The sequence below is a fragment of the Macrotis lagotis genome, chromosome 8 (assembly GCF_037893015.1).
Source record: "Macrotis lagotis isolate mMagLag1 chromosome 8, bilby.v1.9.chrom.fasta, whole genome shotgun sequence".
NCBI lineage: Eukaryota > Metazoa > Chordata > Mammalia > Peramelemorphia > Peramelidae > Macrotis > Macrotis lagotis.
In genome coordinates, this window is record NC_133665.1 from 30,414,111 (window position 1) to 30,433,088 (window position 18,978).

An 18,978-nucleotide genomic window follows, 5' to 3' on the forward strand; every position below is an offset into this window, starting at 1 on the left:
TCATTCATTTATTAAATCAGTAGGTAGGTTAATGAGCTAACCATGTCAAGAAAAGCTTAGGGAAACAAAGAGTTCTTAAAAAGTTATATTGGCAAACAGAGGAACAAGAATTGCATTCTTCTTAGGAGAGATTAAAAATGACAAGAAGGTAATGCACATCACAATTGCTTCTGCTTTCTTTGACAAAAAGAATGATCTTTGTATGAGAAAAAGAAAAACAAAAATGGTTAATAAAGGATTGATACTTATGATAACCTAATTGCCCTTGATAAGTTGGTCACCAGACCAAGATAAACTACATCTTGGAGTACTGAAGAACAAAAGGATGTAATTGCTAAGCCACTGAAAGATCATATAGAAGTTTCTAGGCCAGGTAATCAACAAAAATTGGACAATTTTTCCAGTCCCCATTAACTTTAAACTCCCCCCAGAAAAGGGGAATTATGTTCCATTAGTAGAACAATTACATATGTCTTCACAAGTCAAAAAATCAAGAAGTCTAACAAGAGAATAGCCTTATTAATTAATGGTGGAGAATGCTAATATATAACAAGCTTACTCTGCATCCCCTTTCCCTACCAACCTCTAGATCTCAGTAGGTCATGCTTATCAGCGTGGGACTTGGCAAATTTCCTGATTCTGCTCTTTCAATACACTAGCCTCTGCCCTCACCAGAATTCAATTCTGTCTAGCCACTTGCAGAGGGAGGGGGAAGAGTTCTCTCTGCCTCAAAGATTCACAAGCTGTGAACTTATCCTCATTTTACTCATGTATAAAATGAGGATAATAATAGACCTGCCTCCTAAAATTATTGTGGGAATAAAATGACATAATATTTATAAAGTACTTTGCAAATCTTAAAGTGGCCTCTAAGAACCATTATTATTTAAAAATACAAAAAATAATTAAAAAACCCATTATTATTGAATAGAGAGAACATGTGCAGATGTCATTTGTCCTTCACTCTCAAAGATCATGACATCAGGGAGGTGATGCCATGACAAACAAGTGAATTAGACTTGAGTGGGGGTTGCTGTGCTAAGTCACCAATCTCACTTTTTCTTCCTGAACCAGATATGAATCAGGATTGGATGTAAAGCAATCAGGATAAGTGAAACTAAGGAAAAGAAGATGTAAAATACTTTATGAACTTTAAAGTACTGTATAAATGTTAGCTTATTATCATTATTTATCCTTTAAAAATTGGAGGAACAAGGAAGGGGTAATTCTATTTTATGATCCTCGCCAAAAAGGAAGAAGTAGTTGCTGGGGCAACAATGATGCTATGGAAAACCACTCCAAATTCTACATTATAGGCACAATCCTATTGGAACTAATTTTTATTTCTATTTAAGTACTTCTACTTAGAGAAGATCAAAAACACACAGCCACCCCATGACTAAAAATCTCTCTAAACCAATTTTGATGTTTTACTATAGCATTTCTGGACAATAGAAAAAAATTTCACAATGAGATTAAAAATAGTTACATAGGTCAAGTTAAATTTTTATTAACATTTTGCTTTATCAAATAGAGCAAGTCACAACTTTCAGAACATCCTTGGAAAATATTTTCCAAAACCATTTAATCCTTTTTTTGACTGCTCCCTTCAAGAATTCTCCTATCCAGCTGATCAAAGATATATTCAAGAGATATTTCCATTAACTGAAGAAATCAAAAGGGTCTAGTCCTTTGCTGAACTGGTGTCTACTTGGATACCCTATTTTTCTCAAGCATTTTATGACACCCCTTTATTAGGCTTTCCTCCTTTGTACCTGACCAGTCCTCATGTTCTTTTGCTGAGACTTCTTTCAAGTCCTGCTTACTAGCTATAAATATATCTAAAGGCTCTGTCCTGGAACTTTTTCTCTCTATACTTTATACTTTTCTCTATATATACTTTATACTCAATACTCACGCATCAGCTTCTATAGGTTTATCTTATTAAATTGACTACCAGATCTCATATCCAACTTTAATCAGCTTCCTTTCAGTTCTACATCTTTTGTCGATATACATGGACATGGAAAAACATAGGCTAGATGATAGTTAATAAGATTTAAATTTGCTGAATCCTGGACCCCAAGAGTAGTCATTGGGCAGCTAAGTGGTGAAGTGATCAGAGTTCCAGGGCCCAGTGTCAGGAAGACTCATCTATACTGAGTTCAAATTTGGCTTCAGATGTTTATTAGCTATGAGACCCTGGGTAAGTCATTTAACCCTGTTTGCCTCAGTTTCCTTATCTGTAAAATGAGATGGAGAAGGAAATGGCAAACTACTCTGGGATCTTTGCTAAGGGGCCTCAGAACTGAAATAACTCATCAGCAATAAACAACTAAAGTAGTCATTAGCTCTTTGGTATCTACTAGGAATTTTTCAATGAAATATCTCATTTTAACCTTGAAGATGACAGTCACAAAGCTGGGAAGGATAGCTAATGTCTCAGATGAAAGGGTTCCAAAAAGACCTTGACAAGCTAGGATCTAATAAGATGAAAAGTAATGGGGAGGAATGAAGTCTTACATTTGGGTTCCAAAAAATATCAATTTCATAACCATAGGATGAGGTTAAGTCAGGAATTTTATGTGAATCAAAAGTATGAAATACCACCTAAAAGCTCTTGTAATCTTAGGCTACAAATAAGGGAGAGATAGTATCCAGAAACAGAGGGGTGATACTCTACTTTTGGTCAAGTGCATTTAAAATAATGAATTTGGTATGGGATGCCACACATTAGGGAGAGTGTACAAAGGAGAGCAGTAAGCAAGGGGCTGGATTGTCAGCATAATGTTCCCTGCAGAGTGATCTCTTACTAAATTAAATGGTTTTTCTTACAGGTGCATATATATTCCTATCTGCTCAACTATACAGTAAGCTCCTTAGGAGCAGGAACCAAATCTTACACTTCTTTGTATTGTCAGGGTGCCAACAGTACAATTAGAAACATTTATTGACTTAGGTAGCAGACAAGTCATTAACAGGGGCATTTATGACCTTTATCCTGAACTCTTTGGCAGTCTACTTGGTTTTTTTTTTCCTAGTTGATTCTTTGTTGTTTTACCTGCTGGGAATACCAAACCGTAAATCATCAACTTTCTTATATATCTTTACTAATGTTTCATTTCAGTGGCTATTCCAGCGCTAACTTTTTTTATTTTGTCAAATTAAATTGGAGAATTTCTACAACTTTTTTCTTAAAAGGACACTTAGAAAATGGAAATCATCCTGCCAAATGCTGTCAGTCTTCCTGGTTTCAGATGGTTGCTCCAAGGTGAATTAGGGTTAAATTACACTAATGGTTAGTTATGTAATGACTTCAGGGATTTTTTTTTTTTTTACAAACAGATGATTATTCTATTCTCTAGTCTTGGGGCATGTTTTGATATTACATGGAATTTTTAGGTGCCCACTTATCAAATCATCCAGAGTCCTATTATTCCCTCTTTTAGGGAAAGGAGCTACTGTATAGTCTAGGCACAACAATAGTAGCTGCATTATTATCTGCTTGTACTTTGTATATATTTATTTACGTAATTCCCTCATTAGAATTCAGACTATTGAGTGCCACCTTTCTTGGGCCTAATGCCTGGCCTCAAACTAGAGCTTAATTAATATATTCTTGTTGAATGAACCTATTTGTGTAGTTTCCTTCTTTTTTTTCCCCCAAGGCAATGGGGTCAAGTGACTTGCCCAGGTTCACACAGCTTGGTAATTATTAAGTGTCTGATGCTGCCTTTGAACTTGGTCCTCCTCACTCACTCCAGGGCTGGTGCTCTATGCAATCAGCTGCCCCTTGCTGTGTAGTTCTCTTATAAACTTTCTGACTCTCTCGTAAATACTCTCATTACAGTTAAGGAAACTTAAGACTCAGGTTCAAAAGCTATTACTGGGGTGGGGGTGGGGGAGAGGGAGTGGGGAGGATCCAAGTAGAATTAGAACTGGGGTCTTTAGATCCCAAATTTGGATTATTTAGCTGGGTCACCAATATCACATCCTTCCTACTCCATTTCCACTTTATTAAAAAAAAATAGGAATTGTGGGGGCGGGGGGGGAGGAAGTTCCCATTTATTTCTCTACTGCACTCTCTGCAAGTATCTAGGCAAAATCAGGAGAGAGAAAGCGTTTGCTCCTAAGCTCCAGCAAAGCAAACGCCACATGAATCTCCCAGGTCGGAACCAAATTGTACGATTTGTCTCCAGCAGCCGAACTCTGGCTAGGGACCAAAGAACAAGAGAAAAAAAATCAAAAGCACTTAGTGGGAAGGAGCCCCAAGGGGACGGGCATCTCCGGGCTGGTGGGCACCGCCAGATGCAGTCCCCTCCACGCCCTGGGGGCACCGGCCGCAGGCGAGCCTCCAGGGGCAAGCTCCACCTCTACTCCGTGACCTTCGGGCAGCCACGTTCCTCCCCCTTCTCTGCCTCATTTCCCATCAAGTCTAAGCTTAGGACCGTTATATTTCTTTTTTTTAAGTGTTTTTGCGGGGCAATGGGGTTAGGTGGCTTGCCCAAGGCCACACAGCCAGGTCATGATTTGAACTTGAACTCAGTCCTGCCGCGCCCGTGGCCCCGACTCTCTCTGAGGAACTTCTGCATCAGGCGGGGGACAAAATGGCGGACAGGCCCGCTCGGCCCCCCCCCCCCCCCCGCCCGCACGGGTCCTGGAATCCTGCACGCGGCGGCGGCCTCCCAGGCCGAGCTTCCGGCCTCATCCCAGCGGCCCCCCGTCACCATGGAAACGGACCCGGGCGCGCCCGAGCCGGAAATGCCTCAAAAGCTGGGCCACGCGCACGCCGTCCCCTCCCCCCCCGCGGAATGCGTGCATCGCACGTGTTCAGCCCCGGCGCGGCCCCGAGGGGGCGGGCGGGAGGAGGAGGAGGCCCTGCGCGGTCCGTTAGCGGGCGGGGGCCGGGGGCCGGCGGCACGTGAGCGGCGGCGGCGGGCGCCATGGAGGCCCCCTTGCCGCCCCGGGAATCTGCGGAATTCGTGGCCCAGCGCAGCCGAGACGTGTTTGTGGAAAAGGCCGGAGTGGAGCGGGTGGCCGAAATGCTGCTGGGGAAGGTGCCGGGCCAGGAGTTCGGCCTGGAGGGCTGGAAGTCCCTGCACGAGCTGAACCCCCAGGCGTCCGACGAGGACGCCGTCAACTGGGTGTTCGTGGTGGACACGCTCAACTTCTCCTTCTGGGCCGACGAGGAGGACCGCAAGTGCTGGGTGGAGTACGCGGGCAAGATGTACAGCGGCTACTGGGCGCTCTGCGCCGCCGTCAACCGGGCCCTGGACCAAGGTGAGCGCGCGGCCCCGGGGCCGCCGGCGGGGCGCCTGCGCGCGGGGCGGAGCGGGGCGGAGCGGCCCGGAACGGCCCGGAAGCGGCCCGGAAGCGGCCCCCGCGGCGGGGCCCCGGCCTGGCCCAGGGGCCGCGTGCAGGAGAGGGCCGGACCTGAGGAGGACGTGCTCGTAAAGTAGGGGCGGCGGGGGCGGCCGCGACCCCATTGCCTTGCAAAAACCCCGAAATAAAGAGAATGAATGAGTGAAACATAAAATGCAACAATAAAGCGCTAAAGCAGTTTTTGTTTTTTAAAAATCTTTGCAGATTTGGAGTCATGTATGCTCATAATTTTATATTTCCTCTGAAATAAATTTTTCTTGCTTTTGGGGTTTTTTTTTGGCAAGGCTTGCCCAAGGCCACACAGCTAGGTAAATTAAGTGTCTGAGACTGGATTTGAACCCAGGTACTCCTGACTCCCAAGGCCGGTACATTATCCACTATGACACCTAGCCGCCCCAATTTTTCTTGCTTTTAATAGCAGTTATATTGAAATTATTATTTTTGGTTTTTGCAAGGCAGTGGGGTTAAATGACTTGCCCAAGGTCACACGGCTGGGTAATTAAGTTTCTGAGGCCACATTTGAACTCAGGTCCTCCTGACTGCAGGGTCGGTGCTCTATCCACCTCAAGGCCCCTAGCTGCCTTCCACTGAAGTTATTATCGTGATGATTTTTTTTTTTTTAGTTTTTCGAAGCAATGGGGTTAAGTGACTTGCCTAAGGCCACACAGCTAGGTAATTATTAAGTGTCTGAGACTGGATTTGAACCCAGGTACTCCTGACTCCAGGGCCACCACCTATCCGCCCCTATGACTGTGATTTTTATCTTCCACTTGTCAAAAAACTAAATGACTAAGAATAATGATTCAAATTAATACCTTTTCTTGTCCCTGGAACTATAGATGAGTGTGGAAGAGCAAAGCTCTAGAAAGCTTTAAGATAATGAGTTTTGCCTCACTTTTAGTGCCTTCACCTTATAAAACATAGTAAATCAATGTTTTCACAAATGAAAACATAAATATCCCTTGTAAAGAATATTGATTATAATTTGATGTGAACAATAATAATGTACTTTTTTCTTAAAATTGATTAAATCAAACCTTCTTGCTGTAGGGAAGATACTTTGAACCAAAACAAGTCTTGTCAGAATACCCATGCAACTCCCCAGGGACATGGTTTAGTAGTATTGTGGAAACAGCAGTGAACTTGGAGGGAAGGTCAGACCTCTTTAACACTGCCATTCTACCTATGTGAATTTGGCTGTCTCTTAACTGAGTCTCTGGGCTCCAAGTTTCCTCATCTCAATAATGACAAAGTTATACTAGGTCATTTCTGAAGTCGCTTTTATCTCTGACTCTCTGATTCAATAGATAACTTTATTTTGCATTGTTAAATGAAAAACTTCTCTTAACCACTCCCTATCACTTGACTTATCAAGATTGCACACAAACTAAAAGTCACCTAAACTGTTTATGGAGTAGGTACTCTAGAAATTTGGGCTCCTTCTGCATATGAATAATTTCTTGCTAGAATTTCTTTTGCATTTCATTTATAGTTTAAGATTTGAATATAAGTTTGATTAGCATCTTAACAAAATAGTGAAAAAAGAATTGAAATTCAACAGTTTGTCTTCATATCTATGTAAAAATCTTAAATTGTTCTTTGAAATAATCTGTTTTTGTTTTTGCTTCTCTTCTCCTCCCCTAATCCCCTCCAGGAATACCCCTCACTAGGGCTTCATTCTATGCCACAGTTACTCTTGATCAGCTTCAGCATATTTTTCGCTCTGACACAGATGTGCCAATGCCTTTGATAGAAGAGAGGCATCAGATTCTCAATGAAACAGGAAAAATTTTACTTGAGAAGTTTGGAGGGTCTTTTCTTAATTGTATTCGCAAGAGTGACAGAAGTGCACAAAAACTCTTGTCCCTGGTAGTTGAAAGTTTCCCTTCTTATAGAGATGTGGCTGTCTATCAGGTGAGTTGGTTTTGGTTTTTGTTTTTTCTTAGCAATTAAAAACCCATCTAAATAATTTTCCTTACTATTTTTGTTATTATTATAAGTCTTTTCTCAAATTTACAATGAAAACTTAAAAGGACAAAAATGTAGTTGTAAGCTGCTACAACAGGGCAATGGATAGAGTGCTGGTCCTGAGTCAGATACCCAAGTTCAGATCCTACATTGTACATTCACTAACTGTGACCCTGATTAGGTCATATAACCTGTCTCACCCTTAGTTTTCTCATTTATAAAATGGAATTAACAATAGCACATCCCTCATGGTAATTGTTAGTGATAAAATGCATTAATATAGATGAAGTACTTTGAAAACCTTAAAAGCATTATATGGTTGCTATTATTGTAATAATAATCAAAGATTTTATAGTTAATTTTGTTTGTTTCCGTGGGGCAGTGGAAGTAAGTGATTTGCCCAAGATCACACAATAAGTATCAAGTGTCTAAAGTCACATTTCAACTCAGGTCCTCCTGATTCCAGGACTAGTGCTCTATCCAATGTGCCACCTAGCTGCCCCATTGTTAATTGTTAATTTTATGATATACATGTAATACCTTAACTACCAAAATATTGTCCTCAGCCCGTCTTTTTCTTTCTCTCTAACTTGACAATCTCATCATCCACTAGCATGGTTTCCAGAATGACCTTGTATGTATGGATGTTCCTCCTTAGTAATGGAAGATGCCCATGGTGTCACATACATGATGACATGACTTGTACATTATGTTTATTAGAGTGAGGGGAGTGTTGTTCAAAGGCATCCTTTTCACTTCTTTTCCAGAACCCTTTCACTTCTTAGCCTGATTGGTAGGAAATAGGACTTTTTGGTTGTGCCTGGATGATGCTGGAGTCATGGCCTCGTGAATGTGGTTTCTGTGCCATATCAGTGAGGCTCCACAGTGCTCCAGAAATGCTGAGCCTATGGTTTCCTGGAGATAAAATTAGCAACAAGCCAGAACATCCAAGCCTCTTTCTCAATGGACTAATAGTGGTTTTATGGGTAACTCAGTAGTATGACATGATTTGGGAAGAGGCCCTGGAGGTCACTCTTTTGTGTTACAGATGAGGAACTGAGGCTAAAGAGGTTAAGTGACTTAGCCAAGATTTCTCAGCTGGCAAGTGACAGAGTCATGTTTTGAACTCTGATTTTCCTACACCAAAGCCAGTGTTCTTTCCACTGATAATATGTGACTTTATTCTTAAGCTTTAGCATTAAGCACTCTTTAAGCATTTTCAATTTCCTACTGGATAATGCCTCTTGGCTATCATTCCACTGTTAAACTCAACTTGTCTAAAATGGAAATAAATTGTTTCCTTCTGCCCTCAAATATTTTCTTGCAATTTCCCCATTTCAGTTAATAGTGTCATTTTCTTTCAGGGCATAAAAACTGTCATGTCAGTCATATCTAATAATTCCTTTGCCCTCTCAAAATCCCTTTCCAATCTAATCAGTAACCATTTGACATTTGTCTCAACAATGTGTCTGTTGCATTGATCCCTTCTTTTTCCACCAGTGAAGTAACATACTCCATTCATTCTGTGATGACTTCCTCTTCTATATTACCATCTTGAATTCCACAGATCCTGGCTTTATCTTTCAAACCTTTACACATCTAGATTTACCATTTGCTTTTTGACAAGTCAAGCAATTCGCTAGGCCCTGCAATGGTGGTAAACTGCCCTGCCTTGGTTAATTCTGCTCCTTTTATCTGGGATCCCTCTTTTAAGTCTGTCAAACTCCATCCTTCAAGGTTTAAGATTTAGATTCTGCTTCTTTTTTTTCTTTCTTTTTTTTTTTTTTGCAAGGCAATGGGGTTAAGTGGCTTGCCCAAGGCCACACAGCTAAGGTAATTATTAAGTGTCTGAGGTCAGATTTCAACCCAGGTACTCTTGATTGACTCCAGGGCTGGTGCTCTATCCACTGAGCAACCTAGCTGCCCCTTAGATTCTACAAAACCTGAAAGTCATTCTTGCCATCAACTGAAAGTAAACTCTTCTTTTTCTGTCTGTCCAAATTACTTTGTAGTTCTTTTATGACAGTTAACTAATTCTACCTTGTTATATTTATTCTCTCCTAGAGAAGAGCAGGAACTATGTGAACTTAATCTTTATCCTCCAAAATACCTTGCTGGATAGGTGTCCAATAATCGATTATTTGTTGAATAATATTTTTAAGTTAATATTATTACATTTACATCTAAATGAAATTAGAATCTAAATTTAAAAATTTACCTCTATAAATGTCTGAAGCTTTGTCAGCATTTTCTTAATCTTGAAATAATAATCCAATTTCTATTCATGAATAATTCTCTGTAAACAAAAAGCAGTTAACAATTTTAGTCTAAAATAATTAAAAATTCTATTCAATCAGTGTTGATAGTCTTATCAGTATTGACTGATTTTCTCATCCTTGCTTTAATTTGTCTTGGTTCTTTTTTGTTTATCCCTGCTTATTTTTTTAAGAAACATAGTTGGTGGATGAAATCAAAGATAAACCTAATACCAAATTCTACTCTATGACATATGTAGTGTTATTGTAAAGTTCAAGTGTTGGTGCATTTTGTTTCATACTTAAAAGTACTTTAACAGCAATATTTTTTTTGTTTTTGCAAGGCAATGGGGTTAAGTGGCTTGCCCAAGACCACACAGCTAGGTAATTATTAAGTGTCTGAGACTGGATTTGAACCCAGGTACTCCTGACTCCAACAGAAATAATTTTTAAGGAGAGAAAAATGTTCACTCTAGTTATGATACACATAAAATTGCTGGGGGGGGTTGAATAATTTTTTATTATTTTCCCAAATACATGTAAACATAATTTTTAACATTTTGAATTCAAAGTTGTCTCCCTCCCTGCTCTTCCTGAGGCAGTATGTAGGTTATAAATGAAATAGGTTACACATGTGCAACCATACAAAATATTTCCATATTAGTCATGTTGTGAAAGAAGACACAGACCAAAAAGAAAAAAAAATACTTATTAAAAAAATAAAATCAAAAATAGTATGCTTAAATTTGCATTTGGACTCCCATCATTTCATTCTCTGGAGACAGATGGCATTTTTCCATCAGTCTTGGAATTGTCTTGAATTATTTTATTGCTGAGAATAGTTAAGCCATTCAGAGTTAATTATACAATTTTGCTGTTACTGTGTACAATGTTTTTCTGATTCTGTTCACTTCACTTTTCAGCAGTTCATGTAAGTCCAGGTTTGGTTTTGTTTTGTTTTTTTAAATCATCTCGCTTATTATTTCTTATCGCACAATAGTATTCCATTAAAATCATATACCATAACTTGTTTAGACATGCCTCAGTTAATGGCATACTCTCAATTTCCAATTCTTTGCCATCACAAAAAAAGCTGCTCTTATAAAATTTCTGGGCCATAGAACCAGAAAGGACCTCAGAGAAAATGTTTTATGTTAATCTAATTAATATATAATAAATACCTAAAACTCAGTTTAATATATTGAACTACAAGTTGAGAGAAATATATCTTTTCTCCATTGTATTTATTGATACTGAATGTTGTCCTCTTTATGACTTGATCATTTCATTGCTTTTTCAAGGTCATTCTGGATTTAGTGGGTTTTTTGTTTTGTTTATCCCTTTGAAGCACTGTAGCTCTTTGAAATGATTCATTATAGCCCTTGATCCAAAATATATTCTCTTGTAAAAAGTATTAAATATTTTATACAGGACCTTCCCTCTTACCCATTCATGTATCCTGGGACCACAATGTTTGTGGCCTTGCAATGACTTGAGTTAAATTTTCAGAGACCTCAGGATGCAGTGAATTCAAAACATATTGAAGTTCTGTTTGCTTTTAGTTGTCATAGATTCTGTTCTCTTGGAATCATGGATTCCTAGAATCATGGAGGAAAGAAAGGAAGAAAATGGTTAAATTGTATAGATGAACCACTCTGTTTTAGAGTTCAGTTCATCAGACATTTGATGAAAGCTATGAAATTGATGAAAATCTACTATGAGCCCAGGATTGTACTTTTTTTATGCTTCATATTTTGGATATGTCCCTAAGGAATTGCATATACATGATATTTTTATAAATTATGTAATATTTTAAATATACATTTTGGATTTCTTTCAGGTGATCCACACTATAAAGGGAACATTGGCATATTAAATCATTCTTCCTAAATCCCCTCCTATTCTTCCTAAATCCCCTCCTATTCTTCATTTCCCTGTTTCTGTTGAGGAACATATTCTTTTTTCTGTTCTAAGATTTGCAACCTCAAAGTCACGCTCATCAACTTTCTTCAACATCTCACATACCTTGTTTTTCTCTCCTTCTACAAACACCAATTTAGGACCTCTTAACTATCATCTGTACTATTCTAATAATCCTGTAATTGCTCTCCCTTCTTCCATTTTCTCCTTTTTCCTATGCTCTATACAGTTGTTAAAATGAGATTCTTTAATTATATTTTGAACATGTCTTTCCACTGCTCAGGGAACTTCAGGGGATCCCTACACCCTTCAATACAAATGCCTTTATGTAACACTTATGTTCTTTGAAGTGTGGCTCTCAACTCTGTTTCTAGGCTGATTAGCTAAGCGTTCCCTCACCTTCCACATTGCACTTAGATATTTGCTCAAACTTAATATATTTGTATCTAAGATATCACATTCTGTATCCCAGCACTACTTATGCTGTAAATCCATGTCTGGAATCCATTCTCATCTCTTGAAAACCTGGGTTTTGGGGGGGGGGGTTAGGTTTGTTGTCCCCCCACCCAAGGCAATACAAGGTCACACAGCTAGGTAATTATGTGTCTGAGGCCAGATTTGAACTCAGCTCTTAACTACTTCAGGCCTGGTGCTCTATCCACTGCACCACCTAGCTGCCCCTCTTTTTTTTTTTTAAGGATCAGTTTAAATACCACCTTTTTATCAGCAATGAGTAGAAATCCTCTGTTTCATTAAAGGGCTAATTTTTCCCCATATAGGATTATATTTAGTCTTGTCAGGTAGCTTATCATTCTTTAAAAGCCCTTGTATTTGTAATATCATATTCTAAGCTCTCCTTTCCTTTTTTTTTTTTTAATATGATAGCTTCTATGCTTTGTGTAAATTTTCTTGTGACTCATTGCTATTTGAACTGTGGAGGGACCCTCTGGACTTGTTTTCTTGAGTTGCCATATTTTCTAGAAATGCTGAACTCCCTGAGTATGCAGAAAGAGTCAAGTATGCCCTCCTTTCCCCCTCTCTCACCCCATGTCCCAACTGACATAATTTGCTACTTTCAACCCTAAAAGAACTCTTTGCCCTTGAAACTGCGTCAGCTACAAACCTGAGTGGACAGGCTAGCTAGCTCAGAATGATAAATTGAGGGAACCTTTCAGGTAAGCAGAACCTTCTCCCTCCAAAATCTGATTGTTCCCAAGGAGGAGGGAGAAGTGGGGCTACAGCTCATGCCATGCTACTCTTTTTTTTTTTTTTGAAATTATAAAGATTTTATTTATTTTCAGTTTTACAATTTTTTCCCCTAGTCTTCACTCCCCCACAGAAGGCAATTTGTCAGTCTTTACATTGTTTCCGTGGTATACATTGATCCAAATTGAGTATGATGAGTGAGAAATCATATCCTTAAGGAAGAAACATAAAGTATAAGAGATAGCAAGATCAGACAATAAGGTATCAGGTTTTTTTTTTTTTCCCTAAATTAAAGGTAATAATCCTTGGTCTTTGTTAAACTCCACAGTTCTTTCTCTGGATACAGATGGTATTCTCCAATGCAGATATCCCAAAATTGTCCCTGATTGTTGCACTGATGGAATGAGTGAGTCCTTCAAGGTTGGTCATTGTTCCCATGTTGCTGTTAGGGTGTACAATGTTTTGCTGGTTCTGCTCAGGGCCATGCTACTCTTGATCCCATTCCCTTTATGTAGCTTGTCCCTCCTCTTGGGGAAGATCTTTTCCTCTGACCTTTTCTCTGTAACCCTTAAATACCCAAGGCTCTGCCTGCATTGCAGACTCCTTTGTATAAGGAGTTCTGACATGCATATGCTTTAACTTTTTCTTGTAATAAATTTACTATTCATATTTTTTGGTGCCACTGATAGAACTTTTTGTTCATTTGTAGTTTTTCTGTGACCTGAAAGTACTGGATTTTGGCTATGATCTTGACTTTATCAGGGTTTCTGGACAGTTCTAGGGAAGTCTAATAAAGATTTTTTTTCTCCTAGTAGAGTGGTTTATTGCTAAACCCTGACTGATGAACTGCTTACCTTGGATATGGATCTAGGATTCCTCCCATCCAGGTTATTGTTGTGGTTCAATCATTTTTTCTGTCATATCTGACATTTTGTTGACCCCATTTGGAATTTTCTTGGTAAATATACTAGAATGATTTGCCATTTCCTTCTCCAGCTTCTTTTACAGATGAGGAAACTGAGGCAAACAGGGTAGAATGACTTCTAAGGTCTCACAACTAGTAGGTCTCTGAGGTCAGATTTGAACTTGGGGAAATGATTCTTCCTGAGATCAGGCCCTAGCATTCTGCTATACCACTTAGCTGCCTCATCCTACACAGGTGTTCCACCTTAAATACTATCTTTTTCAAGAGATCTTTCCTGATTAATCTTTCCCTAATCAATTTTGTCTTTGTAAAAATATATACTTTATTACATATATATGAGAACATATTGTTTCCTCATAGTAGAATGTAAAGAATGTAAGATTTTTGAGGACAGATTGTTAAATATATGGATTTATATATAGTGTGTGTGTGTGTGTGTGTGTGTGTGTGTGTATGCAAACTTCTATTTTATATAATTTTATGTAATTAGCACCTGATGTGGAGGAGTGTAAAAATGCTTATTGATTAATCAACTTTCCTCTTTTGATATTTTGATAATTTGAGATGTATTACTATATAGAGGACAAATTCTTAGTCTACATATATAATTAAAAGAAATTAGTATGCACTTATTGTCTACCAAGTCCAGAAATTATGTTAGGTAAATAAAGATCAAAACCAGAAAGAGAACCATGTAAATACATTTTCATCTACCTGTTAGCAAGTAAATTAATTTTGTCATATCCTTTTTTCCCCTTGAACTATGAGTTTCTGATTATAATGGTTGCCTTTTGTAATTAACTGATAATAATAGCACCTAAATCTTTATTTAGTACTTGTATAACTTCAGCCCCTTTAATATTTTTAAATTTTATGGGAGGTGAACAGAGCAAATAATGTTTCTACTTTATAAACTAGAAATAGAGGTGCGGCTAAATGACATCCTTACATCAAATCACAGTACAAATTTACATCTCTAGTCTTTGAATCCATCACTCTTTACAACTACTTATTCATATAATTTTTCTGCTCCTGTTTCTTATTACACCTCTAAATAAGAGAAACCACAGAACATTAGACCTGGGAAGAAATGATTTTGGGAGTTGCAGTGGTACTGAACAGTATTGGGGATTAGGATTTAAAAGTAGAAGAAACTTTTAGAGGCATGAATATTAGGTGGCAGGACCTGGAGTTGGGGATTTGGGTGACAGGATCAGAATAGTTCTTTAGGAAAATCACTTTGTTAGTTTTTTGAAGAATGGATTGGAGATGGGGAGGGGAAGAGGAGACTTGGGTGGTGCCACTGAGAGTTGAGAGAAGGAACTTAGTCCAGAGATACTGTGGATAGAGAATTGACAAGAGTTGGGAAATGATTAAATATGTAGAGTAAATTAGAATGATGAGTGGGTTTTCAATCTGGATAACTGGAAGAATAAATGATATTATCCTTGACAGTCACTGAAAATTTCCAGAGAGGAGAAGATTTTAGGGAAAAGATAATGAGTTCCATTTTTGTCATGGTTTGTGGTGGTTAAAGACCATTTTGGTCAAAATATTTACTAGGCAGTTGATGAGATGGTACTGGAGCTCTGGAGAGAAAGTAGAACTGGAGTGAGAGAGCCTAGGAGGGAAAGGGAGAAGGGAGAGCACCCCAGTTACTGGGAGGGCAAGACTTGAATCTGCTCTCCTGGAGGTGATGGAAGGTGGCAGGCAGGAAGAATATAAGGTAAAGAGGAGGGTAGAAAGAAGTCAGGGAGAGCTAGTCATCAGATAAGATAAACAGTAATTGACCCTTCTAATCAGCTTTTTAAAAAAATCTACCCTTCAGCTTCTCTAAGCTTTTTTTGGTTATATGGTAGAAATGTCCAGAATTTAAATCCTAGAGGTATGTGCATTGGATCAGTCGTTCAAAAATAAGCAGAAATGCCTTAGTTTTTAGTCACAAGGGCCTGTGGTGGTCATTGTGAATTAAAAGCAAAAGAAAAGGAAAGAAAGCATTTCCCTAGCCAAGCCCCTGCTGTGTGCATTTACCATCTCATTTGATCCTCACTAGAGCCCTTCTTGGCAGGGTGCTATTATTACCTTTTGTCTTTTCTCTAAAACTTTCTACCATTGATGAAAGGGAGGCAAACAGGTTAAGTGAATTGCCCAGAGCCACACAGTCCCTTCCACTGTCGAATCTGTGATCTTATGGCCATAAGTTGACTTGACTTTTTTCCCCCTTTGGTCTTAAAACTCTATCTGTATGGCTGAATTTGCCCTCACTTGATCTGGTAAACCCCATTGTTATAGTATCTACTGGTGGGTAGTAGGGCCATAGGCTTCCTAAGCTATGACCATCTCTAATACCCACATTTCCTCTTAAATCCTATTTATTGGCTGTTGAGAAAGAAGGAAAAAGCTATTGATGATGGTTTGCATTACACTATTAAGTGGAAATAATTTTAGTCAGATGTGGTTGGATTAAACAGGGAGTTCCAAAAATCTTGTTGGAGTTTAAGCTTAATTGAAACTTGAATTGCCCTACTTAGGCTATGTTATTGGTGAACCATATCAGTTGTGTCCTACTTTTTGTAACTTATACACATTTTCTTAAATACTTTTGTTAAAACATTTGGGATATATATACTCTCTTCCCTAAATCCCTGCCCTCAAGGAGATTGTGTTCCATGGGGAAAGCATGCATAAAAAATTAGTATAAAATACATGCAAAAATAATTTACAAGGGGGAGAAAATTATCAAGGAGAATTACCTGTAATTGGAAGTACCAGGCACAGAGTACAACCTCTGCAAAGTCATGAAGTGAAAAATGAGATTTCACATATGGAAACAGTAAATGGGACAGTTTGGCAGATATGTAGAGTATGTAAAGCAGATTAGTCTGCAGTTAACAAAGATAAATTAGAGGAGAATCTAGGTGGTGTAGTGGATAGAGCACCTGCCTTCGAATCAGGGACCTGAGTTCAAATACGACCTATACCTGTATTTCTTTTACCCTGGGCAAGTCACTTAATCCTGATTACTCTTCTTCACCCCATTACCCCCCTCAAAAAATAAAAAATGTAGATTAGAGCCAAATTGTGAGGGATTTAAAAAATCCCCCCCTTTTTTCCTGAAGGCAACAAAGAACTGGAGTTTCCTGGTAGGAGATTCTGGCTTTAGGATGATCAGTTTGTTCTGATACAGTCATTGGGGTGGGGAGAGCTGAAGGTAGATCAATTTAGAGTATATTATAGATTAGGCTAGAGGTGAACATGGTCTAGTTAGCTGCGTTATGAATTGGAGACAAATAGCCCCATTTGCTTTATTTTGGAGGTGGCATTGATACAATTTGGCTTCTAGTTGGATGGCATCTCAACTAGAGATGATTTTATTATCATCAGATCTGATAGCATTTTATATTCCTTTTGTGTTTGCCATATCTACTCTGTATCATATATGCCTGTCTGCATGTCTTAAGAGAATGAAAAACTTGAGAACAATGATCATGATTTTATACTTTATTCTTCTGTTCCCAGAAGACAGAATTTTTCATGGTAGGCACCAAATATTTTTCAAATGAAAAACTATATTCATAAATTAAATTCCTACTTATTTCTTTTGTAAGATCATTTTTTATTAGCTTAAGTAAAACTCTTAATTCTGGTATTAGTGTATATAAACATTAATTAAGCTCTGATCCTTATTTCTAAATATGTTCAAACTTAATATATACTCAGAGAAATTCAGAGAGATTTTTCACTAAGTAGCACTGATGAAGGTAGAATTTAATTCAGAACAAGAAATGATTGACAGATGTGAGCACTTTCCTAAACAGTGGCCTAGTTTGTGGCCAGGTATATAAATAAACATTTACAGACAAGATTGAGTTCTTTGAGCTTGAGTAATTAGATTTTTAATCATCATCACCAACCAGCATTTATTACATGTTTACTATGTTCCAGGCTCTGTGTTCAGTGCTGGAGACCCAAAGAAATTAAGAAATACGATCCCTACTCTCAAAGATCTTACATTCTAATAGAGGAGACAACATGTATATATGCAAGATATGCATTATGTAAATGGGAAGCAGACTCAGAAGGAAGGCACTAGTAGTGGTAGATGAGTCTCCTTGCAGAGGATCATAGTAAGCTGAATTATTAGTGAATTTTTCCTTTAAACATTTGGAGGGCAGCTAAGTGGCAAAGTAGGTAGAGCACTGGTCTTGGAGTCAGGAGGATGGAATTTGGCACTTAACAAAGCTGTGTGATCCTGGGCAAATCACTTAACCCTGACTGCCTTATATCCAGGATCATCTCCAGTTGTCCTGGTCCATACCTGTCCACTGTACCCAGATGGCTGTGGAGGAGAAAATGAAGATGGTGACTTAGCACAGTTCTCCTTTACTCAAATTCAGTTCATGGCATCCCCTCCCTGATATCATGGTCTTCTTTGAGAGTGAAGGACAAACATCATTCATTTGGAATCTTATTTCATAATTGCTTGAACTCTGGCATCTTATGAAATTATTAGTTTTCAGTCATAAGGTTTTTCTGTTAACATTTAGAAATGTTAGAGGGGAACTATTTTGAATGTACTATATTTACTGTCCTCTACTATAGTTTTAATTTGCTACCTAATCTTGGGCTGGAGGTGACCTTGGTTTCTTAACTAAATTTAGAAGGTTTCATCACAAGGTTAGCCCATGGTTTTTTGTGTGTGTGTGGTGGGGGTGGGGTGCTAGGAGACAGTCATGAACACTACTTAGGATTAGATAAATGGCTTTCTATGTTGAGGGGTATATTCATACCAATGAAATCATGGCTATTTTATGTAAAAATACTTAGGAAGAACAAAGAAATGTTATTTGGAACTTAATGGTGTTTTCAATTGCATCAGATATAATTATGAAGCAAAAAACTTTCTGGATGTTATTTTCTTCATCTGTGAGCTAGAAATTTAGATCAAATTTCCCAGGTGCCTCCCCTTCTCCCTTGCCCTCCTTCAGGTCAGCTAGTTCTGAAATGAGGGCAGTACCATGGCCCACTACAGCTCCATCATCTGCCTCTCCAGCTGCTGCACTGAGGTAGTTGGGGTGTCTTTTGGACTTGCTGTTCTCTTCACATCCTAGGTGCCCCAGAGAATTAACCAGGGCACAAGCAACTGCAGCATTTCTGTCCCTGCCATTTCAGGATGAAACATTTCTCAGAGTGCCCAAAACTAGGGTGACTTCAAGCTGGGTGAGGGATCCGAGGAGCCGCAAAATCAGTCAGCAAGTTTTTATTGGTGATACGGGTACAAAAAAACGAAATAATTCCCACTTGTAAGCTTACATTCTAATA

At 38.7% G+C, this 18,978-nt stretch overlaps 1 protein-coding gene and 1 long non-coding RNA gene across 2 annotated transcripts in view; one reads left to right on the forward strand and one right to left on the reverse strand.

The window, feature by feature from the left end:
* Nucleotides 1–1,482: 1,482 nt before the first annotated feature.
* Nucleotides 1,483–11,215, reverse strand: LOC141495394 (uncharacterized). The gene is made up of 3 exons (XR_012470757.1): nucleotides 11,052–11,215; nucleotides 9,569–9,646; nucleotides 1,483–4,213 (listed from the first exon to the last, which is right to left on the reverse strand). It is a non-coding gene; the product is annotated as an uncharacterized LOC141495394 (long non-coding RNA).
* Nucleotides 4,871–18,978, forward strand: part of QNG1 (Q-nucleotide N-glycosylase 1) — a 33,392-nt gene continuing 19,284 nt past the window's right edge. Inside the window, exons 1-2 of the mRNA XM_074196645.1 lie at nucleotides 4,871–5,280; nucleotides 7,037–7,296. Of these exons, the coding sequence (XP_074052746.1) occupies nucleotides 4,944–5,280; nucleotides 7,037–7,296 (597 nt within the window). The 5' untranslated portion in view covers nucleotides 4,871–4,943. The remainder of the gene's footprint in view (nucleotides 5,281–7,036; nucleotides 7,297–18,978) is intronic.